This window comes from Manduca sexta, chromosome 26, assembly GCF_014839805.1.
Source record: "Manduca sexta isolate Smith_Timp_Sample1 chromosome 26, JHU_Msex_v1.0, whole genome shotgun sequence".
Taxonomy (NCBI): domain Eukaryota; kingdom Metazoa; phylum Arthropoda; class Insecta; order Lepidoptera; family Sphingidae; genus Manduca; species Manduca sexta.
In genome coordinates, this window is record NC_051140.1 from 19,505,635 (window position 1) to 19,533,491 (window position 27,857).

The window sequence follows — 27,857 nt, forward strand, 5'->3', positions numbered from 1 at the left end:
GATTCGTGCGTACCTTCCGCGTGTGTCGCGCACCGATACCGAGCGTGCTGCAGCGCCGAACGTAGCCCGCCGCGAGTGGTGTGACCGCAGTGCTAGTGTAGTGCCGGGAGTCCGCTGGGCGCCGGCTGCCGCCAGCAGCCGCATCGCGTCGGCCGCGGAGCGCCGAGCCGTGCGCGTGTGTCAGTGCGTGCTACTGGTGTTCAGCACTGTGAGTGTTTATTGCATTAGGCTCGTTCCGTTCGCGACGCGTCAGGCCACAGTTCGCGTGTGCCTGTCGTTCATGGTGGTGCACGCTGCACACACGTATGAAGCATACCTAATATCTGTCGGTGGTGCTCAGTGGATATCTGTGTGCACTAATCTTTGCATCCAAGTGGTCATATCGTGTGTCGACAGTCACGTGCGTGGAGCGGTCGTCAGTAGTATTCGTTGTATGCATGTGGTGTTCGATCGCTACTTAAATCATTCACCAGTCTACACGTAACTATTTGGTCGCGTAGTGCTATAGCCCTAATAACCGTTGGCGCCATGCGATATTATGTAAGCTATACATTAGCTATACAGTGCTATTTGAGTGTAAATTAAAGATAGATGGACAGAAGAAGGGAATTGGACGGCACTGGTTCGATATTCAGTTATATAGCAAATCGCTGCAACGTGCCGGCGCGCAGTGTCATGGGGACCAATTATAAGCGAACCACAAGCGGACGTGCCTGCTAACCCGAACCCACACGCAGGCTGTGAAATATGGGTCTAAAGTTTAAACCACAGTTGTAGCGGCTGTTCATCCTGCCAGTCGCCACTGTCAAACCGCCTGGTTGCCTCTACACCGCTCTGTGCGCTTCTATTGTGGAAACCATCAGACCTCAAATCTTTTTTTATTACTTTGTAATATTATAAATGGAAAAGTTTGTAATAATTTGAGCTTCGACTGAGTAATTATGACAGAAAAGTTCAGTCACATTTTTTATCAACCTGTGTTCGATTTCTGAAGTTGTTGGGTCATCATAACTCAGTTTCTGTATTTAACTTATTCAGACAGGCGATTCTTATATTAAGGTCCCTCAACTCACCTCACGAGTGAAATATAATTGACTGAACAGTTTGATTTGTGGTTTAGTCGTGTAGGTAACAATCGAATATGATAATATATAAAACCCATCCTAGTGCTATGTTCTACTCAATTCGTAGTTTACCGCTCTACATATAAATAAAACCAGCTTTACATATTTTTTAAATATTAGAACTGCCATAATTTAATGACATATAGTTCGTATTGCTTTTTTTCAATTAATTTAACGCAGGACTAATGAATATTATATACAAAAACCTATTAGTTTTCTGCACTCTTTCTCAATATAAACTGTAACTGTGGCAAGTCCGCGTAGTTTTCGTAAAAAGGGGTACAATGTTCTCCGGAGAACAATAGAGCATAAAAAAGAGACGGCACGGTGCGGCACGTGGCGTGTATTCTTAGATTAGTGTTGATACTTTTCAGCAAAACATAAAAAACGGGAATAAAAAATTCATAAATTGATTGCATCCTTGAATGTATCATTGTAATATTGCTGTAAAAAGCTTGTTCGTGTTACATAGCTTTATAATAACACAATAGGAGTTGTATTCATCTGTGCGCACATATGCGCATCACACTTCCTCTACAACATTATAACGCAGGAATACATGTTTGATTTTGTGGCTGTAGAGACTTAGTCCCGAGAGCGTCGCCCCCGAGGCTCGCTTACTGAAATACGGAAATCTCATATAGAGGTTTACTGATCATTTGTTCAATTTATAATTCCCAGGCGATGCAAGTTTACTATATTTCTTACAAATTCATATTTCACAAATATTCTATGACGTTGAAATACGGATATCAGTCAGTGAAATTGTTGAATGATAAACTAACCACTCAACCCAATATACTCACTATTAGATTCACATGGAATTGTAACCATGATTTATGTAGTATAATTCATTCGCGGGGGGTACAGATCTGGACCTGCGCCGCTTACCATCAGGTGTGGTGCTTTTGGTGTGCCTGTGTAAACAATATCGTTTTGTCGTTGTCACGACTTATGTATCTATGTCCTAGCTTGTAGTCGTTAGCAAAGTATGTACTTGTTAGTGGAGTTACTTCACTTTAACTTGCAAGTAATTATTTTGTATTTCGGTTACTGTCGTGTACTTTACATTATCAGCATGGCATAGTTTGGTAGATAATACTTGTGCCTAGAAGATATTTTATATTGATGTTTTATCCGAATACAAAAACAGAGGCGTACGTAATTCCGCCGATTTTTTACGCGATATTTGCTTCTCGGAAAAAATAAGTTTTTTCCATACGATGACAGTATTTTAAATGATAATCAAAGCCAACGTGATGAAATTAGCCTATTAAATCTTATTGTTCACATTTAAAGGTGTCAATAGTTTAAGGACCGTTAATGTTATGTGGGTGGGCGAATGCGGCATAAAGATGAGACAAAAATGATGGATTCCATCCACATCTACAGCTCACAGCTTATACTTTATTCCGCGTTGCACTCACACTTACGTCTATTATCCCCGAAGGGGAATGAGGAGGCGCAGCTTTAGGTTTTCACTGACCTACGTGATAGTGGGCGAGCCTACCGCCATATCGGGCCCAAATTCCAGACACCGGGCTGATACTGAGCAGAAAAACCCAATACCACTGTGACGGATCCTTCGCAAGGAAACCTCACACCAAAGAATTATGCATAAGAATTCACCTGGTGAAGGTCTGCGTAGCGAATGAGGCCTAACCTTCCTCATCAATGTAGATCGTCACGTCTCACGCTCGTGCCCAGTAGCTGGATATGTAACATATTATTACGTAGGTACCGTGTAACCAGTGCTTACAAAATTTGTGCTCACGAAGGTTAAGAACTTTTAAAACATACCTAGATACTTATGACATAAATTATGGTACCGACGTACGACCACCGTACATGATAAGGTTAATGCTAATTATATTTTACTGTGGTATACCTTCCTCACTAACAGTTAAATCCAAGTTGTAATGACCTCAAAAGAACCATCTAATCTGGAAGCTGATGCCGGAATCGAATGTGATATACTTATATATTTAAAAAATCTGATTAGATCATATGAATATTTTCGATGAGATCAAAGTATCGGGATATAAATAGTATAGAGTATTAGCGTAGTAAGTATTCAGCGTAATTTAGAACACGCCCTGTCCATACCCCAAATTTCATTGAAATTCGCTTAGCAGTTTTTGCGTTTACTTCTAACAAATATCCAAACACCAATGATCGAAATATTTTCCTATAATTTTGAATTTAATGTATTAGTAAGATCCAAGATATACATGTAACATATCAACTGCATATTATTTAGACTTAGTTATTGAAATAAAATTAATAACATTATTAGAAGTATGCTACTTACCTGCTAGTGTCACCTATTTAGCGCACGTGGTGATAAACTCGCTCATCACATCGCGCGCGCCGTGGAATAGGAATAAGCTCAGATATTAATGACTATATTAACCGCATCTTCGCCTGTCGTTATTTGGGATCTATTAATATAAATACATATAGAACAAGAGAGTAGAGAAATATGTGAGAGCACGCTCAATAGAATCGTCCTAGTAGATCTGTTAGTAGTAATTATTTCGATTTCATCGAACACGGAATTAAATATGGAGTAAGTACATTATAATTAAGAATGGTATTAGACTAACTTTTTAATATTGTGCAACACATGGTGCAGACTATAGTATCTAGTGTGTGCACGAATAATTATTGTATATATCTGTTGTTACATGCTCCTTTTCCAATTCCTACAGTTATAAAAAAAAACTTAGGAGCTTGTAACCGTATTTATTGCTGCCATGTACAGAATATTGTTCACAACCACATAACTTTATATGAGAATAGCCTTAAAAAAGGAAATTTTGTCGTCTAGAGATACTAAGCGGACTAAGGTCTTAAACTCTGTCAGTAGTAGAGGAGGCCCGAGCTCAGCAGTGGGACGGTATATAATATAGGGCGGGTATTATTATAAACAAAAAATAAGCAAGTGATAAATTAGGCTTCACTAAATATGTATTCGGAAAGAAAAGTTATTGAATTAATAAAGCATCATCATATTTATTTATTAATGTTAGAAAGATTTACAGACAATATACTTAGTCTGGCCATAAATACTGTTACACTTAATTATAAAAAAATATTACATTTGAATTTCGAATCTGTCATTTTTATACGATTGTTCATTGTGTTTTCTCATTTTGGCGCCAATACATTGTAAAATATTTTGCGATATTAAAATGGTGTGGGGTGATAAAGAGAACCGAATCGCTGTGATAGCATTACACAAAGTAGGTATGGAGCCAAATGCAATTTTTAAAACTCTCCATACACTTGGTATTAGTAAAATGTTTGTGTACCGGGCTATTAATAGGTACAATGAGACCTCCTCTGTTTGTGACAGAAAAGATCTGGCCGTCCACGTAGTGTTCGTACGAAAAAGGTGGTCAAAGCAGTAAGGGAAAGAATTCGAAGAAATCCTGTCCGAAAGCAAAAGATTTTATCTCGGGAAATGAAGATAGCACCTAGAACCATGTCGCGTATTTTAAAAGATGACTTAGGACTTGCAGCCTATAAGAGACGCACTGGCCATTTCTTAACTGATAATTTAAAGAAGAATAGGGTGGTAAAATCGAAACAACTACTGAAGCGGTACGCAAAGGGAGGTCACAGAAAAATTTTGTTTACGGATGAGAAAATTTTTACAATTGAGCAACATTTTAACAAACAAAATGACCGTATTTATGCTCAAAGCTCTAAGGAAGCTTCCCAATTAGTCGACAGAGTGCAACGTGGACATTATCCGACTTCAGTGATGGTTTGGTGGGGTGTTAGCTATGAAGGAGTGACTGAGCCATATTTTTGTGAAAAAGGTATCAAAACATCGGCACAAGTGTATCAAGATACCATTCTTGAGAAGGTAGTTAAGCCCCTTAACATCACCATGTTCAATAACCAAGTATGGTCCTTCCAGCAAGACTCGGCGCCGGGTCATAAAGCTCGGTCCACGCAGTCTTGGTTGGAATCGAACGTTTCGGACTTCATCAGAGCTGAAGACTGGCCGTCGTCTAGTCCCGATCTTAATCCGCTGGATTATGATTTGTGGTCAGTTTTAGAGAGTACAGCTTGCTCTAAACGCCATGATAATTTGGAGTCCCTAAAACAATCTATACGATTGGCAGTGAAGAATTTTCCCATGGAAAGAGTGCGTGCTTCTATTGATAACTGGCCTCATCGTTTAAAGGACTGTATTGCAGCCAATGGAGACCACTTCGAATAAGCTTTTTATATTTTTAATTGTTTTATATTTATGTATTAAACTGACACACTGTAAAAGTAATAAATGTTATTTGCAGTTAACAATTTTCTTTTTTCTTTATTACAATATTTATGGCAAGACTAGGTATAATAACATATTGATGTTATTTATTAATAATGATATTTATGTGAATACTGGCAGAAGTCAGAGTGCAAATATTTATATTAAAACAGCTCCACATTGGTTACCATCTGTAACCATGTAAATATCCTAGTTTACATAAACTGTATGTTGAGGTGTGGTAGCGTCCGGCAGAGACCACACTACTCGATACTGATTCAAATGTATGTTTCGAATTTGTGTTATGTGTTGTATCATAATGTGTTTTGTAAAAAGTATGACAATAATCAGATACTATACGAAAAATAAGCATCAGTCATGGTGCCCCACAAACACATTAATTGATTATTTTGTGTAATGTGTGGCTTGGTTTTTGGAGCATGACCACGTTCACAAACATTAGGTAGCGACGCCCAACACATAATGTAAAACTACTGGGTGGCATTGCATTGCACACATCATAGTGTAAAGTCTACGTGACTAAAATTAGTCAAATTTTATTTTATCCACCTATTACAATAGTGTCAAACCACGTCGAAGCAGTTGATTTCTCTCTGTTGCTTTGTGATCAAAATATATAATATGTCGCTACTTACTCAGGCGGGTCCTTGTTTACCTGTAGTGACATGTCGCTCAGCTTAACTCATATCTATATCCACAAATCGAACGCTTGTGACGATCGATGATCATTTACAATGTTTTCTTTTTAAACTGATGGTACGTGAAGGGATACCCACAGTCATGTAGACCGGTAACATTATACATTACATGGTTGACAATGTGTTGTGTATATTAAGGTGAAACTGAAATGATTTACTTTGTTTACCTTACACATACGAATAAAAGTGAAATATAACCATAATACATGTTAGCATAAAATGTGTGTTTCACTCATCGACCCACACTAGACCGGGTTTGTATATGATATAACATAAAATTTTATCAGTAGCTACCCATCTTACGTTTGTTATCTTTTATATTTAGGGCTTGTTTCCCAATTGCTAACTTCTATGCAACTCGTCACGTAAATGCATTAGCCGATCGAATACAAAAGTCATACTCTAATCTGAACTCCTAAAGAAATAGTAATAAAATGAGTAAAGTACTACAATATCTGTTTAAAGCGATAACTGTCATATAAATACACATACTACACATAGGTAGAGATAGTATAGTTGGCTTTAAATTTATCTGAAGATTTCCGTTGCTGGGCGATAAGTGTATGGAGCTTGGGCCCGAGCTTGGAACCGTGCGCTGATTCGCATCTCGGGCCGAGCGCCCGCCGAAACGAGAAAAACTAGTAACAAACATATTAAATTCACTCAAATGGCCATAGTTTACTACTGAAGGTGCTTATTAACATGTAAACTATCCGCTACACAGACTGAGCGTGTGTGGTCGCTCGACAGGTGTAGAGATTTAAATACTCGTGAAGTATGTGCTATATTATACGTACCTATAAAGTATGTGTACTGTCGAGTTCGCGTAAAATAAACGACTCCAACAAAAATAGTGTCAGTATTATAATCATAAGCGTGTGACTATCCATGAGAGGGGATGTAGCACCTGACTCCGGTGGCGTACTTGTATTACGTGTGACTGTAGTGCTTAGGTCTCAAGGACATGAACAAGGCGATAGGCTCTTTCCAAAAGAAGGTGCATTAGAACATTGCTAAGACTGATTAGTTGAGATACGTTGTCATTTATATAAATGTCAAATTTATAAATTTTGTTTGTATCAGTTGACACTCAATTTCTCCGGCGAGTAGAGCCGATTGCCATAAGCAGAGTGACCGAACACTAGTATGACACGGGCCATAACACACTACTAGTTTTGACTTATCAAAAAAATTATAAATGTGTTATCTGCTGCCTTTATTGACCACGTATTTCACAAAAAATGCGAGTTTTCAAATATTCTCTCAAAAAGGTTAATTGTTGGTCAAAAGTGATTCATAATTGTGATTTTCTAGTGTTCATTATATGCCATTAAATAGCATCAATGCATACAACTCGAATGCTCAACTCGAAACTCTATTCAATGACGAACGTCAATCGGACGTGTAATCTACATAATATTTGTTATTTCCTACGTGTAGAGTTCATAATTTTACTCTACATAGCGTCGTCATTTACCCGTGAACAAAAATGTTGACTGCATATTTATAATGTTTTACCTTTTCTATGTACCTACCCTATTTCTACCTTTGTAACTAAAACTATTAGTGTGTAGCAGAAAACCATTAATTGTCAGATTTCATTGTCAGGCTACATCATGCAAATTTTATTTGTTATTATTTTATAGTGATTAATAGCCGTATAGTTACTATACGGCTATTAATCAGAATTAGTCGAATAGGTGGACAGAAAAAAATATGGTATGATATTATGCTAAAAGTTCTAAATACATAATATTTAGTACCCGGCTGCCACTGGATCAGCGGCCACCAAACACATGGAGGAGAACACGCCATAGTGGCTTTTTCTAATAAATCTCTTTTTTGACAAGACAGGCCGGCATAATTGTGGTGACTGTCTCGTTGGTCAACCGCCGCGCCAATGTAACCAACATCTTTACTAGATTGTACCTATTCACTCACCATCAGGTGCAGATAGTTTTTTTTTGTGTTGGGATTAAGGGGTGCCACACTAAACCTCCAACAGTTATAGCGCTGTAGTTCATCTCTGTATGACAGTAGTAGTACCTCTGCAAGGTTACGCCTAATGCTCCATTGTGTCTGTTTCCCGAGTTTATAGTTATAGTTAGGTTGGGTCGCTTACGCATCATCATTAAAAAAAATGTCTTTCGTCGAACAGCTTTTTGCGCGTGGTTTCTCGGTTTGGAGATTATTGTAGTTAGAGTAATTATTAAAGAACAGTTGTTATCATCAGGCGACCAGCTTGCTTGGCTCCTCAACGATTTGTAAATTAATATTAAGTACTAATATATTATTTAAATTAAAGAATAAATCAAACCCAATTTCGGCCGAATTAATATTTTTAAATTTTTTTACATACTATTAGGCATATAGATATACTAGCTTTTGCCCGCGGCTCCGCCCGCGTTATAAGGTATTTCAGACTAAAGTTTTCCGTTATAAAAGTAGTAGTTTCCCGGGAGCCTATGTTCTTCCCAGGGTCTCAAACTGTCTCCATACCAAATTTCATCTTAATACGTTGAGTAGTTTTTGAGTTTAACACGTTCAGGCAGACAGATGCAGCGGGGGACTATGTTTTATAATATATTTTTTAGAACTTTTTAAGTGAAACAATCCCGTCATACATCGTTGTTGCATAACTTTAACCGTTTACGTAGCGCAGGCAACGGAAGCTCTCAAAACTTATAATTTTCCCCGTTTTTGCAACATGTTTCATTACTGCTCCGCTCTTATTGGTCATAGCGTGATGATATATAGCCTATAGCACTCTAGGAACAAAGACCTATCCAACACAAAAAGATTTTTTCAGTTCAAACCGGTAGTTCCTGAGATTAGCCATTACTGCTCCGCTCCTATTGGTCATAGCGTGATGATATATAGCTTATACCGGTCCACAAATAAAGGGCTATCCAACACAAAACGAATTTTTCTGTTGAAACCGGTAGTTCCTGAGATTAGCCATTACTGCTCCGCTCCTATTGGTCATAGCGTGATGATATATAACTTTGAGCACTCCACAAACAAAGGACTATTCAACACAAAAATAATTTTTCAGTTCGAATCGGTAGTTCCTGAGATTAGCCATTACTGCTCCGCTCCTATTGAATATAGCGTAATGATATATAGCCTATAGCACAACACGAACAAAGGGCTATCCAACGTAAAAATATTTTTTCGGTTTGGACCAGTAGTTCCTGAGATTAGCGCGTTCAAACAAACAAACTCATCAGCTTTATATAATAGTATAGATGGATTGAACGCAACACAAAGGTCTCACGGCAGCGCACTCCGTAGTGCGGTGCTACCACACCATTAACATGATTAGACAGATAAAGTATGTTAATGTTGTTGGTGTTCTAATGCTGTCCACTCAACACAATATTGTAGGGTGAGCGGCGGATTTGACTGTGAATCTTTTAAGTTGTTAACTTAAATAGTAAACATTGGTTACAACAGCGTGAATGTATTTTGTGTCCAGGAGCGTGTGCAGTGAGTGGGAGACGGGAGAGGCGCGGGCGCAGCGCGGCGGCCGCGGCGGCTGCGGCATGGGGCGCAGGCGCGGCCCGCCGGCGGCATGGCGGTGAGCTGCCCCGAGGTGATGTACGGCGCCTACTACCCCTACCTGTACGGGCGCGGTGCCGCGCGCTCCTTCCACCACGCGCCGCACTTCCAGTACGATAGGGTGAGTAGTCACTATTCTTATCTATACTAGTGTTATAAAGAGAAAAAGTTTGTGAGTTTGTTTGTAGGCTTATAGGAGCTAATCTCTAGAAGTACTGAACCGATTTTTAAAATTCTTTCACTAATAGGAAGCTATATTACTCCTAAGTTCTATAGCTTTTTTTTGTCCTGGAACATCTTTTTCAAGCGGGCGCGGCCGCGAGCCATATCTAGTGTATATCATAAAAAAAGTCTTCGTCGCATCTGTACGTCGGCTTGAATGTGATTTCATAATATGGTTTTCACCAATCGACGTTGTTATTCAAAGGAAAGGTTTATGTGTATAATTCATTAATGTTTATGCGATAGAAAAAATGTATACTTATACCTAGATATTATGTCCTGCTACCCGCGCCAAGCCGGGGCGGTAGGACAGTCTATTCTAAATATAATGTGGCTTTATCTGCATAACCATAAAAGTATTACGTCGAGGACATCAGGCGATATGAAAACTGCCCCATTTCACTAGAACCTAAATAAATCTCTCCACTAAATATTATGTGTATCTCTCCGTGTTCGAACGAAAGTGTCATAGGCAACTACTTGGCCGACGCGCCACGGAAGCCGATGTGCTTCATGTTGATACTATATTATTAGTCATAAAACCGTGTCATTCTTGTTAAATGGTGTATGTATGTCTCGTTTTTCCCGGTTACACAATGACACCCTGTTGTGAACAAGCCAAATCGTCTCTACCGGAGAGCTGTCGAAGTAGTCAGGAACCTATAATAACTATAATTGCTACTACTCTATGTGTAAAGCACAACGTGTATGCAACAATCTACAACGTGAGTAGTTATATTGAAGTCACGGACCCTTAAATAAAGGAAAACAGACCAGACGAACTCGCATGATTGGCCGGGCTATGGTCTAAAAACCATATTGCTAAGGTTGGCATCCTGCAGCAGCAGCTGGCCTACTAGTGGCACTCCCGAAGCGACGTCTAACTTGCTGGCGAATTCTCTCCTGGGTATATTATTGTAGAACTAATATCGGGGATCCGACCTCAGGTCGCAAATTGTACTGCATCTGAGAACTCCCTCAGCAATGCGCATCGGAGATAAGTACTATAAAATGTAATACAAATGTACGGTGTGCGTTATAAGCCGGGCAGCGCGCCGGCGCAGCCCGCCGCGAGCGTTGACTGAGCGGAACCGGTCGCGGGGACGTTGCCGCTTTAATGCGCCGGGTGAGCCGGCGAGCCGCAAAAACTAGTGTGTCATGAACGAGCCTCCGTGTGATCGACCGGCGAACTCCGCGGCACATCACCGACATTAACAACCGATGGACACACCAATACCCGCTACCTACGTCTCTTCTATCGATACCGACTATTTCTGTCTGGCAGCTTTGTCTATTTCCGCCGCCGGGCCGTTCACTGGGGTTTCCCGGCTTTGAGGGCATTGAAGTGAGTGAAATACCTCTAGAAGTCTTGGCATTTAAACTCTAAAGGTGAAGAAAATGGTGCAGTTTCATATAATTAATATGCGTTTTAAAATCCTGATGATGTTACTTTGAAAGCATTATAGACAGAGTTATTTTGGCATTTATTATATTCTGAATAAGCGGGCTGATATTGACGATCATCTATGAACACCTTGAACCAAGAATCTTTAGTATTAGTGCTTTATTTGTCATTTAAGTGAACGAGTTTAGAAGATCCCGGGAAATTTTCAGACTTCCTGTAATTTAACTTAGCGACTAAGATACAACAAAAAGTTATTACACTATATTAGTTTTCTGTGACATAGTGGAGCTACTGGAGCCAGCAGGTTTGCACGGTAGATGCAATACAATTAGCAACACTATGTGTTCTCTCACTGCTACAGGACATTGTAACATACTTAGTAGATTTTCAAAAGCATTATTGTTTGTGTAATTTTAAATGTTAAGTCTACTTTACCGCTCAATAACCGTATGGCTATGATGGCTTATTATATTGACGACAATTCCATAGTTTTGTCGTTTGCGTTAGTGCTTTATACGATTGCTTAGGATAAATATTATGTAAGCTCACGTGGGCACAAGTAATATCTATTAGGTTTAATGTCATATTATGTTTTGTACCGACGCGGCATGGTGTTTATTGTTTTTTATGTCGTGCAGTTTAACGTGCAAAGTGGCAGCGGCGGCGGCAATGCGGCCAGTGAGGCATACGGAGCGGGCGCGGGCGGTGCGCTTAGCTCCGGGTCGGCGTCGTCGGGCGCGCAGTCGCCGGGCTCGCCGCCGCACGCGCATGCGCACGCGCCGCACCACGCGCCGCGCCTTCGCGCCAAGGAGGAAGAGCTGCCGCACGGTCGCGCCAGCGCCGACGCCCACGGCTCCTCCGAGTCCGAAGGAGAGTGCGCGACGGGCGCAGGCTCGGCCACCGGCGGTGGAGCGGCCGGTGGGGGAAACCGTGCGCGGGCGCAGTACGTCAGCGCTAACTGCGTCGTGTTTACACACTATTCAGGCGACGTGGCCGCCGTCGTCGACGAGCACTTCGCGCGTGCGCTGTCGCTCGACAAGCCCAAAGGTGAGCATGGTTACGTTTAAGCAAAGCCTCGCGTTTTCTAGATTCCTTATAAAAGGAAGCGCTTTATTGATATGAGAGTGCGTCTACGGCTCAAGTGTATCATGATCCGGCTCGAATGACCAAAAATTGTATGACAGAGTACTTAGCCCATTTTATACAGTATGTGCCATTAACCACGATATAATAGGGTTGGATCCAATCTGCACTTAAATAAGTGCTTTTAAATTGAGAATAAAAAAAACGATACTCATGTTTTTAGACAAAGAAATATAGAATAAATAGACGTATAAGAAATAAGCAGTGGAACCAATGCAAAACTGCAAATTTAACCAACACCATCCAGTGCTGGTGTTCGCGAGCGAGCAGGTTGCACGAGCGAGTCCCCGGCCGCCCTCAGGCTTTATAGTACAGCGGCGCGTTAATTTACCAGTGTAGAGCCAACACGTTGTATCGCCTTCGCCTCCGTCCACACTACCGACCCACAGCGCTAATATTTTTCCAGTCTGCTCTATGTATATCTCCTCTTACATCCGCTTCATCTACTGCGGATGTTCAGTTTGATAGTCTCTGAAACCGGCTGTGGTACAATTTTTAAAATTAATGTTTGTGTGATGAAATTTATATGTTGTAGCAAAGTCCTTCGTAGTTGATACTGCGGCACGTTGTATCAGAAGTGTCTGACTGTAGATATTTTTATGTTCGGCGCGGTGAGTTCTGTCAGCCGCCGTGATCAATCGCCGCCGCGGGATCGCTCGCGCCCAAAAAGTGGGTACATAGGGCGCCGAGCCCGCGCATAGTTTGGCGAACGTTTTAGAAAAACACCGGCTATTACCTAAACGCGGCCGAAAGGGCTCGACTAGCAAAAAGCTGGCGCGTTGTGGCGCACAGGCCGCCTTTGTCCGCGCCGCGAGTAAAAACTTTTGCTCGTACCAGCGCGGCGCGGCGAGGTGCCGACGCGTCTGGGCGCATGCGTCGCACCGGCTGTTATCGAAAGCAATGCATGTGGCCAATGTAGGCGTAAATGTGCAATGAGTGCGATGTGGTCAGCGCGGCGGTCGACGGCGGTCGGTGGTGTAGCGCCGGAGCAGGCGCGGCGCGGCGGAGCGGCGCGGGCTGCGAGGGCGCGGGCGCGGAGACCGCGGGGCGCAGGGGGCGGTCCGACGAGATTCCGCGCGTGTCACAACTCTGAAGGGCATTTAAGGAGCTCGTTGGCACATGAGAGCGAGCGCTTGATTCTCGGAACCTCGCTCGTAGTGGAATGTTGAATTAGTTTAATGTTAGGACGATACCGCCCCGCGCCGCTACCAGCCGCCTGGTTCAAATATTAACTATCCAGCAATCAATAAATGGAAAACTGTATAGGTTCTTGTGTATATTTTTTGTGTGAGCGTTTACACAGATGAACTAAAGTGTGATTAGATCTGCAGTAAATGTTTTTGCGAAGCACACAGGTCACGTACCTCGTATTGTTTTCCGAGCCGAACTAGACTTGTACACTGTGGATAATTATATTTTGTTCTTAAAGACTATTCTTTCATTCACGGCACGTGATGGTAGGTGTAGTCCAAAACAATGTCGACTGACGAGAGATGATTACCCCTCGGCAGTCGACACAATGATGCTGACTTGTTATACACGGATATAATATACAGACTGATCCTGGAACGCGATCGACGCAATATTCAAATTAGAATTCAGAATTATTAGACTTCAGAATAGATTACAGTATTGAGATTCAACACCTTGTGCATGGTGGTCGCTATCCGAGCGGATATAAAATATTATATATCTTCTAATGTCTGATTGAAGTTTCAGTTTGGTTACGGTTTCAGCTGAAAACTGGGGAAACTGCAATTTAATCTACATTCGTAAGCCTTCCCCGCGCGAATAGTTTAGCGAAAATAAAACATAATACTGAAGGGAATTTAAAATAAACCATTATTTATTGATATTTTTTATTATAATATATAATTTTGGCATTATTTCATCATATCTGAATATAATATTAAAATTGATATATTTAGAAATTAACTAAACTCATGTAGGAATTGTTTTGTTTATAGCTGCGACTTGTAATTTTAGATAAATATATCAAATTGAGGAAAACTATAATTTAGGTACAATTACAAACGATAACAGATTACAAAATTGTCACATTCTCATACCCAGACACTTGTTCACATTCTTCATGTACTCCACTATTATGAGAAGCAAAGCACACGTGGGTCGATCGTATTTTCCGCTACCAAGTTAGAGCGATGTGATTATGGAGGAAGGTTCAAGAGCCAATCTAATCTATTACCACCTTTATTTTTATTATTTAACATACTGATAAATCAAGCCGGAAATAAAGTTTATCTCTTGACATTCCATTGCGTGCCATACCACTGCTCTTAGCATTTTTATGAGTTTAAAATGATTTGCTTTCTATAATATCAGAAGATCAAAACATCAAAGACATACGTAAAATGTATCAATTAAACTGTTATTGTATTGTATTAATATGAATAGATTTGTTGTTAATTTTTATTGCTGATTAAGAGAAACTTTAGTAAAAAAAAATTTTTCATACTGCCTGACCCGTCGAACTTCGTACCGCCTAACAGTCGATTCTTTAAATTTGTTTTGTTCTTATTCTGCTATTCGGGACACCGTGTCAGCTAGTAAGATAAAAAAAGAAAAAAGAAAGTTGATAAGTCAACAATTGCATTATGTTGCCAATATTAAAGTAATCAAAAAATAATTGTTGTCATTTCGGGTTTTTCTGCCTAAATTTGTCCGCCGCCTTATAGGAGGCATATTTAGTAAATCACAAACACAACACTTTTTTAATTTTATAGAAATTTGTGGCTTTTAGATTGACTAATATTATAGATGCACAGCAAAAAGACGTTTACATTTCAAGTGATATTTTACCACTGACAATTTACATTTTACCATAGACAATTTGTTTGTGAGTAATGTTACCATCATATAAATATTGACATTCGTTGGTCCTGCGCCTGATATCTCTCCGGTAATGTCGGCTTACCGTCTCACCGAACTATGAGAGTGAAGGAACAGAGAGTGCACCTGTGTATTGCGCACACACTTGTGCACTATAATATATCCTGCGTAACTGGCTGATCTCCGTTGAGAAATAACAATCTACGGACTGCCACTGAGTGAAAAATCTAATATCACTGCCCGGCTAGGGGATTGAACCCGAGACCGCATCGCTGCAGTCGTACATTGTCACAGTCACACAACTGCACCACCAAATGTGATTCGTTTTAGATTTTGGTCGAAAAACTAGTTCCAGTCGGACACTAATTAGTAATTATTTTTTGAATAGGTCTCTACTCTCTAATGACACATTTAATGTTTGGTTGGTTTCGGGAACTCTTGCGTTTAATGCGGCAAGCGGAGTGCTTCGATCTGTATTGTTCAGTACCGGAGTCTGCAACCCAGAGCCTCGTATGAGCTTTTCTTAAAATATGTAATTCTTCATACTACCGCTGCCATTTTGTGGATTTATAGACGATAAAGATTAAATATTCGACACGAGACCAAATTGCGGTCCTTTTCGGCTTCAAGCACATTAAGTACGAGTATTCGTTCTGAAATATATTTTTTTTTGTAACTGAATTTTTAGTTCGACTTTTGATATAGGATTTTCCTATGACTATGCGATAGTTTGCTATATCTACAACTTAGATTTATCTGTTTATTGAATTCTCTAGTTAAGGCTAAATTTTATAAAATTAGGATTATAGAATCTGTAACTATAAAATGTTTCAGTCAAAAGTCCTGAGGTAACAAACAAAACAAAAAATACAGTCGAATTGTTCTCAATTCGACTGTATTTTTTACTGACCTCCCCCTTTTTTGAAGTCCGTTAATTAAGAGTTTTAAGGCTATATAGAGCGGACATTTTGTAGATTGTCATACAAATGCGCTCATGAGATGGTTACTCAATGTACCGTAAAATAATATAACACCAAAGTAAAATATTTCATATTTTTCCGATTGTTATTGGCAAGTGTTTAATGCGCATATTGGCATATTTTCTGTAAATATGTTATTTTAAAATTAATATCTAAGGACGCTGTGACATCTTGTCACACGGATATTTCAAATAAATCAACGACTTATTACTAATTGGTGATAACTTTTGGAGCACAAATTTGGTCCTGATTTCCGGTCCATGCATTTATTTATTATACATACGTCAATAGTTTTGGCTCTATCAGCTCGTATATCTGCCCTGTCTCTGTATCCCCTAGAGGGAGCTGTCGTCGGCTAGGAGGCCGGTCGTACTAGTCTAAATCATATCCGTAACATATTAAAAAAAGCGTATAGCGAAATCTATTTAATGGAGTAGGATAACGGTACCTACGTGACAGAGAAACACTCAGGAAGTAAGAATTTCGACCTTTATTGAAGTCGATTAAAATTAGCTAGCTTTAAAAGTAAAATAATTTATAGTGTCTGTTACAATATGCAGGGAGAAGTATGACTAGGCAGCGTAGACCAGAGGCAGATCGGGACAAAAGCTATGTTCTGCTTTTGTTTTTGCATAAAAGTAATATTTGAAACAAGCTTAAAATTTAAAAATAAATAGAGTTTTGGCAATATGCGTCCATTAGAATCCCTCTCCTTTTAAATGATACCCGTATGTTTCTCAATCAAGTGACAAACCAAATCACTTATTTATGGTTCAATCAAGTATTCTAAAATAATGCTTAGGCGTTCAGTATTGCGAGCGTTCCTTGCTCGGTGCTCGGGAGTCAGCGGCGGAGGTTTAATTGGCAGCGCTCGTTCCGCTCATTGTCATCTATAACTGTGCACCTCTACTACTGACCCTTCATTGACCCGTGGAGGCGGATCCATTTGAGAAGTAGTTGACGAGATTGTTTAGTGTGTAGTCACTACACGTATGTACATTCTGTTGAAAAATATGAACAGTAAAAATGAGTTTAAGTACTGTGTACTGTGTACGTGTGGTTCAGTAACAGCGTCCGTAGGCTGTGAGTTGTGACGATCATAACTCATTCAAGGTTAGGCGACAAATGTGTATATCTACACAAACTAGCATCAATTCCAGTAGAATCATAGATGCGTTGTCGGCATTACAGGGGTCGTTAGGCCCTCCGGAAACCTTGTTAAACATATGAAACCCCGATTGTCCTCGTCGACTTTTGTGTATGTCGCCACGTGACCTGTAGCCAGTGTTGCCAGGTGTTCTGATTTGTGCGATACGTCCCGAGTTTCAGAGTTCTGGGGACGTGTCCCGATTTGCACCTGATCATTTTTAATACATTAATTGATTCATCGGGACACTAAATGGCCCGATGCATCAATTAATGTATTAAAAACCATTATAATAAAAAATAAAATACGCATCACATCACTATCGCTGTAGGTATAAGTTTGTTTTTAGTCTGTCTCTTAGAGATGGAATTTGTTTTATCTTTTGCACCGATTTTAAACAAGGAGGACCTGGCAACACTACCTGTAGCTTATATTTTAAAGTAGCTCTATGATATAAACGGTTTGGTGAGGGATGAGGTATCTATATTGTATGTGTTTGTTCCCAGAGAGCGTGCCGATGGTGTCGCGCAACCTGCCGGCGTCGTTCTTCAACGCGGCGGCGGCGGCGGGCGTGGCGGGCGGCGGTGCGGCGGGTGGCGCGTGCGGCGTGGACCTGTACGAGTACGACCCCTGGCATCAGCACTACGGCGGGTACGGCGTGGGGCACGCGGCGCACCGGCACGCGGCCGAGTATCACGCGGCGGCGCAGGCGGCGCAGGCGCACCACAGCATGGCCGCCGCCGGCTATGGCGGGCTGCTGCTGGGCCGCGGCGCGCTGCACCCTCAGTACAAGCCGGTCGAGTGGGGCGCGCAGCACCATGCGCCGCACCACCTGGACCCCGCCGCCTGCTCGCCCTACTCATACCCCGCCGTGCCCGGTCAGTATACAAACAAGTACTCATTTAGAATTAACACTTTTATAACATACGGTTGCAAATTAAAGAAATATTGTAGCGTATCGTACCAAAAATAAAAAAAAAAACTGTTAAGACGATAAACCTTACACCTCCCAGTTCATCGCAGGTCAGTGCGCAACAGTGAAATAATTTAATACAGCTATAATATCCAGGTTGTCATTCAGCATGACGACTAATTATATATACGTCATAACGGCATTCTCCTAAATGAGAGCTACCATTTAGTCAGATAGGTAAAACGACATAAGCCCACTAGGTCGCGGACCTGCTTCGACGGAGCCCTGATGTCATTGTTTCGATGTTTAATGCCAATGCTGCTGCTTTACGTCTTTGAGAATTTCCTGAGGAACAAAAGTACCTTGTATTTACCTAATTAATATCCCTGCTGCCTAAATGTTGGCATATGGGAGTCGCACAGGTCATTAGTGCATCATGGGCGGTAATGATCATTTACACGATAATATAATACGGTGTAACCGTCCACATACACCAGTGTGTGTGTCGGGCTCGGAGAGCGCGTGGTGTTCCGACCCAACGACTCCATCGGTGCCGATCTGATGTGATTAGATCTGCGCTAACGAGCGGCGGCGCGGCGGGGCCTTTGAGCCCAAATGACTAGTCACGCACCACTCTACATGTCCGCAATGTGCCAGCAGTTCAGTATATTAGGAGGTATTGATCTCGGCCGCGAGCAGCGTGCCTCGACTCCCGCCTCCGAGTCGCAGCTTGTAAGTGTCTTTGAATGACACATTGCTGCTTGGAATTGCAATATCAAGTTCTCTGTAGTCAGTTAGATGCGTTGTTTCATATTTACTCCTTTTATTCCTGAAGGGATAGGCAGAGGCGCAACTAGTGCATCCACTTTTCGCCGTGTGTATTTTTGCACTGAGGATAGGAGGTATCTAGACTGTAGAGGTAGTCAAACAGTACCTAGATAATTTATTATGACAGAAAAATATATTATGATTCTACTATTCGTCTAGACATTAAGATCTCAGCTAGTGCGAACAATGTAAACGCACCTTACCTACAGAAGTAACTATATCATTGTAAACAAATTATAAATATCTGGCTTGTGTGGAAGCACCGCCACTATTAGGATGAATGTAATCAAAGTGTCGTTGCAGTCGTAATCGCGACTTTATGACCGCGGCGCGCTCTCCCCTCCACTACTCTTAATAGCCACACTTTGCACATACTATTCCATAAACACACCAGCATTTACACCGGGTGTTGACGGGTGTGTGTGTGTGTGTGTGTGTGTGTGTGTGAGGTGGAGGAGATGTGAGAGGGGGGAGCTCGGGGCAGTAATTGCGGGTCGGTCCGGGCGCGGTAAAAACGTCGGCTCTCTTGAAACATCGTCTCTAATCACCGCTATTAAAATTAATTTGCGCGCGAGAAAGGAGCCGCAATGTTCACCACACTCCCCCCTCTGCTCGCGAGGGACGAGGCAACACCCTCACCGCCGCGTAACGACTGCAAAACATTTCAACTCATATTGCAAATCAGGCGCATAGTCCTAAAAGTTTATTTATTTGTGTTGAGAAAGTATCACTGCTATATAGAAACCTCCTAAACCTAACGTTGTAAACGTTTTCATTCGTCCTAACATATAATATTATTATAGTGGCAAACATAATAATGATCGGTCGGACGGCTTTAAAAAGTTACACTACATACAAACATGTACCTACATAGTAATTGTAAAATTATGTCAAATGTTGTGTTACGTAAATATATTTATTATCTTTATTAAGATTTTTCATAAAAAATCAACATAAAAAATTATTATATTACATTATCTTGTTTCTATACTTATTACTATTTATCGATTTATAAGTACTTAGTAGTTTAATTCAGCATTCAGCACATTGAAATGATAGGTAGGTATATGATATAATTGTTTTGTTGATATTTTCGATTTTAGCATAGGTACCTAAATGATAAATAATAGCACCCATTAGGTTAAACATATAAAAAAATATTGATATTTGTCACAGCATTGTGAATTATTGTTTCGAGTGAAGAAACAGCCGCGCTTGGCGCCGAGGTAATGCCGCGGTGTCTGTGCGTATGACAAACTTCAAGCATCCGCGAGTATTCCAAATGACGAATCTTTGGGCTGCCAACAATACCTAATGGTCATTGATAATTATATTTAACTATTTTAGTCACGTAGACTAATATGTAAAGTCGTGGGGTGAACGGAACGTCTCAATAAACCCTCGTGGCCTAGTTTGGTTGACTGATATTAGTACCTTCACTATCTACTGCTCCCCTCACCAAACAACACGATAGGACGCACCATTCACCACTATCACTTAAAAGCGGCCAAATTAATATATCGCTCATGATATTATACATAAAGCCTTTTTCAATAGAAACAGACAGTATTTCCAACACACATGTAAGTATTCGAATTGTTTACAAATAGAATTTGGGTCTGCAAAATGAGCAAGAAGGCAAGATAAAATACATGTATAGTATGACATCATAGATATTGTTGATACCTATGCTATCGATATCGTAAAATAATGAGTAAAATGTTTGTTAACACTCCCAATGAAAAAAGATGCAGTGTCAAGAGCGTGACGCGGCTGTAGTGTCGAGTGGTGAGTGCCACTCCGCCGCTGCTCACTGAGGAGCGGCGGTGTGTGGAGCGATGGCGCGCGGGGCGGGTCGCGGCCGGCCAATCCGCTGACCGCCGCCCCCCGTGCCGCCGCCGCACGCGGTCGATAGCGGCTCATCTACCGCACCTCCCCCTCCAGCCCGCTACACCGGCCCTCACACCGGCCCCCACAGCGCTGGACCACTCAATCACTACTTGGGAGTAAATAGTGAGGCTGTGGGCAGCGGGCACCGAGCTGCCGTGCGCCGCACGTTCAATGAACTGTCTGGTCGCATAGTGGATAATATTACACATCGCATTGTAAAAGTGCAACAATATAACTCATTTAATAATTCGTGTAATGGTATGTCTCTTGTCAATTGTCGCGCGGTGGTGGGATGCCGGGCATCTAGTTTCGTGTAAATGATTGCAGCGCAGTGCCATGCTTTGTCATTCAATATCTTAGGTGGCGTTTACTGTTGCTACTAGTAATTTACATTCAGACATAGTGGTCTACTTATCGCGTCACTCAAAAGCCGGTATTATAAGTTATCTAATAAAAAATATGATTTTTTGAGCCCAACACACAATACGTTCGTCGTGAGGAAACCTGCACATCTGAGAAGTTCTCTATAGGAATTTCGAAGGTGTGTGAAGTCTACCAATCCGCACTAGGCCAGCGTGGTGGACTAAGGCCTAATCCCTCTCAGTAGTAGAGGAGGCCCGTGCTCAGCAGTGGGCAAGTATATAATACAGGGCTGATATTATTATTATTATTTTACACAATACGTTCGCCTTTAGTAGAGGATAAAATAATCCGCCGAACCATGGGTTCCGTAATTGCACTTTCATCTACGCTTTCAAGGGTTCCACGGTTAATTTACATTTATTCATTGACTAGCTTTTGCTCGGGACTCCGCCTGCGTTAAAGAGTTCTTCCGGGATAAAAGTTTCATTAAAAAGATAAAAAGTAAGAAAGTATTAAAGTAAGAAAAAGAGTAGCCAATGTCCTACCCAGGGTCTCAAACTATCTCTATATCAAATTTCATCGAAATCTTTTTCAGTTTATCGCGTTTCGACAGATAGACGCGGCAGCGGACATTGTTTTAAAATATGTATCGAAGGAGACACATATCTAATTCGTTTCATGGAATTTCGAAAGCTAACGCAAGGGAGAGAGAGCGTTTATATTCGTTTTGGAAAATTAAAAAGCAGTCGTAGATATCCCTGAGGTATTTTTCTAAACGCAACCGAAATATGATGGTCGTTGATTAGCCCTCCGTCCATTTAACTAACGGGAGATTCGTTAAATTCGAAAACTTTCTGTTCCCCAAATAGGCCTATATTCGATAGACATGATCTATCCACTACAGGATATTAGGCTACTAGAGTTTTTTTTTTATTTTATGTCATAGAGAGAATGTTAAATTCTGTTCATCTCTGTGTTGTTTAATAAATCAAGTCCTGAACGATATGGCGTTTGTGAAAATCCATATCAGTCAACGATACTGTTTTAATGTATTTTTATTAATGTCAGAAAAAGAATATACCTAGCTCTTTTAGGCCTACCGCAAGGCTAGAGCATTTTTTCGAAGCCGCTGTGGAAATAGATTGCGTTCTAATGATACGGCGATACGTCCTTTATTTGTAAATTGTATGATGCTTTACCTCCACCGCGATGATAGTATTACACCGGTGTTTCTTTAGTTATCGTTATTTTTTATCCATAGCTGCAAAGAATCCCGCATAATTACTTCGAATGTGCTTTTATTCGATGGCAGTAGTTTCATATGACTTTACATAGTGCATGACGCCAGTGTTTTTATACTTTATACCTACATATGATTAACTCTTTGTGCAAATTAGGTTCTATACTTAGTGCATACATCCTGGTTGAGGACGTGTCAGGGCAGACAGTTGTTATTCGTAGGACAGGATGAGATGTTCCCAGCACGTAGTACTTCCCATACTTTGCTTGGGTGCAGCCGTGTTGCAACTTGTAACAAAACTACTCGAGTGTGCGCAGCCTTGTTATGTCGAGTAGCGTTTAATGCCGCGGTATTACGACATTAACACCACAATTAGATAAACAGCAAAGGGCAAGCAGACAATTATCATGAGTTTATGACATAGTCATCCAAATGGCACATTTTATAACGTCATATTAAAGAATAATCACGCAATCTTTGAAATTGTACAACATAATATATTTGGTAATATATATTTTCTATATATTTATATATTGCTTTATTGTACACCAAAAACAAAAACACTGTACTAGCGATTAAAAACTATTAAGGAAGAGAGAAGTTATATACAATATATACTAATTAATCAATAGAACTTAAATATGCAGTATCGGATATGAGACATAGCTGAAATACGTTTTTAAATGTATTATCCATTTACTACTTACAAAATATATTATTATATCTTTGATCGAACGAAACGACATAAAATTTGAAAGTTAACATCATAATATCTATTACATACCTATACCTTACTATGCAATCGCACTCGTTACTAATATTATAAAATATAATTGCAAATATGTTGTAATAAAAGTGCTCGCCGAATGGATTTGGATCAAATTTCGCTCACAGTAAGACTATTTTCTGGATAAGGATAATTAAGTATAGGTTACTTTTGTTCCAGTATTGTCTTGCCTAGGAGTATTTTACTTTCAAGGTAAAAGCTTGCGATTGGAATCAAGATATTATATAACTACCTACACAGGTGGTCATTTCAAGCATGTGTGGATGGGCGACATAGAAACTATAGTTAATAGCGAAAAACGACTTAAAAACTCTTCTACTTGATTTTTCATGGAAAAGTATTGTGTATATTTTTGACAGACAAGTATGACAAAGAAGTACCTATTTGTATTTTGTATGTAAAAACATACATATTGTGATATTTTTACCAAGTAATTTTGAACATCTCCGCGTATTATCTAGCATTGTTTTTCTATATATTGGTTCATTAAAAACTAGTAACAAAAAATAAACTTTCATAAGAGTAAACACAAGATATATGACTACTGAATGCAACCTTACATTACATGTAAACACAGCATGCTTAAATTAAGATGATATTTTTAATTTAGTACTATCGCTTGGGATATAGGTAATAGGGTACCGGACTCATTTTTGTTCTTTACTATTATCAAATATTTACATAATATAAATTATAACACAGAAGGAATTATTAAAATCCGGTTAAAAATCAACAGGTTATAAGTCTTTGAATTTCGGTGGAAGGGGTAATTAACAAGAAACAGAAAAGAGACGAAATACCCACATGTGACGTCATCGGGAATTAAGACGCGTGCGAAAGAAAGAGATGAAGCGATATCCCCACATCGCGCCCACTTCTGCACATTACAATATTTTAAATATGAATTACTCGCTCATTTTTAACTAATTTTTATGCAGTTTTCGCAGCAGTGCTTCTTTTTCGTATTATTAACCAGTATATATAGAATAATGTACAAAATCAAGCATAGGCCGGTCCCCTATTGTAATTATGACTATTCGATGGTTTTAACTATTTTGATCTCAGCCGACGCCTTCGAACCAAACATGTCGAATTTATTACAAATAACGATATAATAAGAGCACCGTGTTGTTGACCCAGGTTTGACTAGGTTTTATATAAAGGAATTGTAAATGTTTAATGGTTTTACAAACGGCTACTAGGACGGAATATGTTGAATTTGAAACGTTGGAGCAAGTCTGGATATAGAATAACTTGTTATTGAGTGCTAGTATATGAGTTGTTTTAAGTAGGTGGAGGCGGTGGTGATGTGTGTGTTGTGTAACGCGTGTTGTTTGTGCGCAGGTCTGGAGGCGCAGGTGCAGGACACGTCCAAGGATCTGTACTGGTTCTGAGGCGGGGCGAGGCGCGGCCGCCGCGCGACTCCACTGCAAGGCTGTTCACAAAGACATTGTATAGTTGTACACGATTGTATCGTAGCTCACTAGCGTTACGGCTTAGATTTAGTGTGTATAAAGTGTGGCGCCGCGCGTCCTCCGCGCGTTCTCCGCGACTGTAGGCGTGCGTCGGGGCCTGACGCGGTTGAGACGCACTCATCGCTCCGGCATAGCATAGTACTATAGTAACTCAGGTCAAATTTTGTATATTGTTTCGCGATTTGAGTTCCTAATCACCATAATAAAATTAATGATTCTTTTTCTAATAATGATTAGCATCTGCTGCATAATGTGTATACTGTTTGATTAATAACAAAAGTTCAGTTCTTAATGCTCTATCTTGTGAATGTGCTGATAGCTGCGCGTTTACCAATAAACTGAATTCGTGTGCGTAAGATACGTGTCTCCGTAGGTAGGTGAGACGGTAATGACGTCATAAGTAGTGGATTCGTGGATGACTGAACCGCGACCAAACTAAATAACGAATATTAAGTCATTATTACCGTGAGATGCGACACGCCTTTCTGTCCGATGTTGCAAGTTGGCCGAAGTTGTAACACGTATTTGATCTAAAAAAATACCACGAACCATGGCCACACTAAGGTTTAATTGGATGTCACTATATGTCAATTTGCCGACTGACCAACTAGTCAAACGATTGCGTGTCCAAATTCATGGAGTTTACGAATAGACTTGTTCCTGATGATCCACAGAGCCTCCCGATGTCGACTTTTTTGTTCCATGAAACACGTGTCCTAATTAACACAATGTCATGTAAAGAGACCAGTTGCTTGCATTATGTTTCTATACAAAAAGTAATGCCGCTCTTTCGCGTGTTATCAGGTCAGATCAGACAGCTCTTTTTGGTAGGTGTATGTAAGTAATAATATGACAGGTCGATCGGACTACTGGCGCTGTATTGTACAGTGTATAATATGTTGTAGCAACAGCTAATTACTGCTTCGTATTTCGAAAAGTAACTACTGAGCGTGTGATCAAACTTATACGGATAGGTATGATAACGAAAAATATGCGCTTACGAAAATTTACATTTACCTGTATACCGTCATTCTAGATTCCCGACAGTAGGTCCTTTTTGGTAGTCATTCAAAGATATATAAATACATTTCTATTATTAATATTTAATTCAAAATGATACCTAAGAAGTATTTAATATCATTCAACCTACATAAAACTTACATTACGAACATACCGGATTTTATGGGTAAAGACTTTGTAGTGAGGCCCCGACGCAGCGCGCTACATAGTAGTAACTCAGAGCACGCGGAGCGCCCAGGCCCGGCTCGACTGGGCGACAGCGCGGCGGGACGCGCGGACGTGCCGTGCGCAGTACTCGTTATAGATAGATATTTAGTGTGTAAATAGTGTCCCGAGGAGTATATAGAGGTATATAAGGTAAGCGGGTGAGCGGCGAGTGCGCAGCGGCGCCGCCGTCTGTACATAGTGAGAGTAGCCGCGCCGCGCCGCACACAGCACTCAACACCATGTATGTCGCAACTAAGCTGCCTTAATGTAACCTATTGTATTTCAAAAGTATTTCGAAAACCCAAGCTTCAGGCATCTTACTGTCTCCTATATTCATTGGTATTTTTATAAGCTCGCTATTTAATAACAATATTGTATATTGCATATTCGTATTTCCGATAGTTACCGAAGATTGCCGAGGCATCTTAGTTGCGGTAGATTACAAATGTTTGGAAATGGACTCTCTCAAAGTTGAAACTTGTAACATAATAATTAGCGTGGGGCGGATGAAGAGCACGCGGCGACGCGGCGGTGCGTTACGCAATCTCGAAACAATGGAGCCGCGGGACGAGAATAGCGCGCCGCGGAGCGGAGCGGGCGGCGTGTCGGCGCTGTCGGTGCACCGCCTCGCGTCGGGACAATACGCACCGGCTTATTGACCGGCCGACGCAGCCGGCCGATATGTGCGATCAAATTATATCGGCCGCGACGTGGCTCCGCGACTCCCTCGTCGTCGTAGCGGCTGACACACGGGTGACACAGGTGACACAGGTGACACGCGGTGCATATTAGGTTGAGAAAATGCAGTGATGCAGGCGTCGAAGTATAGTAACGTGAACGTATCCATTGCCGTTTCTGCAATGAATATTATATATAACGTAATTCTGAGGCATATTTACAGATTTATTAAAATTATGATAATATGAATAATTTCCCGAAGTTTCACGCGAATTCATTACATTGGGTTTAATTTCCGTACCTGAATAAAAAACATCAGTTACATGTGCCCACCTCGCACCCGACCGATCGACATCGATCGTCTATTACTAAATCTATGTCGTGTTATGCGTTGTTGCCCGCGACGGTATAAGCACAGAATAAATCTTCTTTAAACGTTCGATACTCGCTGCGCCTGCACACTGCGAGTAGGTACATGGCGTTGTATCTCCTGGGAGTGCAGTTTTCCGTCGGGTAATCGTATGACGCGATGCGGTTAGCGCTAGGACCGTCGCTCCGAGTGTGTCATCCGCTGCGACTTGGATGCCGTATTTAAAAGCCATTCATTTCGTCCTGCGGTTCCCATGGCACATGACATAATGTAATGTACTGTAAATTACATAGTGGTTGTCCAAATGTATATCATTCGACAAAGGAAGTGTTATTCCAATACAACTAGCAGACAGTATTACGGTATTATATTTTCTTTAGCAATTTATCAGAAATTTTCCTAGTACGTCAACGATGATGTTAATGCATTTAGATTTGTGAATTGTATATTTATTATAAAATTTGAAGCTGTAGGTAATTCATTGACACAGTATAATATATGAAGTTAAGGTTGTCTGCAAGTTGCATTGGAAGTGTAGAGCCGCTGCGCCGGCCACTAATGCGGTGCTATCGACGGTGAGAGACGAGCGGTCGCGTCCACGGCACATAGATAAATCAACTTTAATAAATATAATAAATTCCATATGTACTGTGATTGTTTCA

General features: G+C 40.7%; 1 protein-coding gene across 1 annotated transcript; it reads left to right on the forward strand.

The window, feature by feature from the left end:
• Positions 1–27,857, forward strand: LOC115446871 (protein vestigial). Its single transcript, XM_030173679.2, has 5 exons — positions 1–208; positions 9,595–9,798; positions 11,943–12,351; positions 17,931–18,302; positions 24,790–27,857. The coding sequence occupies exons 2-5, from the start codon at positions 9,691–9,693 to the stop codon at positions 24,837–24,839; spliced, it is 939 nt and encodes a 312-aa protein (XP_030029539.1). The 5' UTR covers positions 1–208; positions 9,595–9,690; the 3' UTR covers positions 24,840–27,857.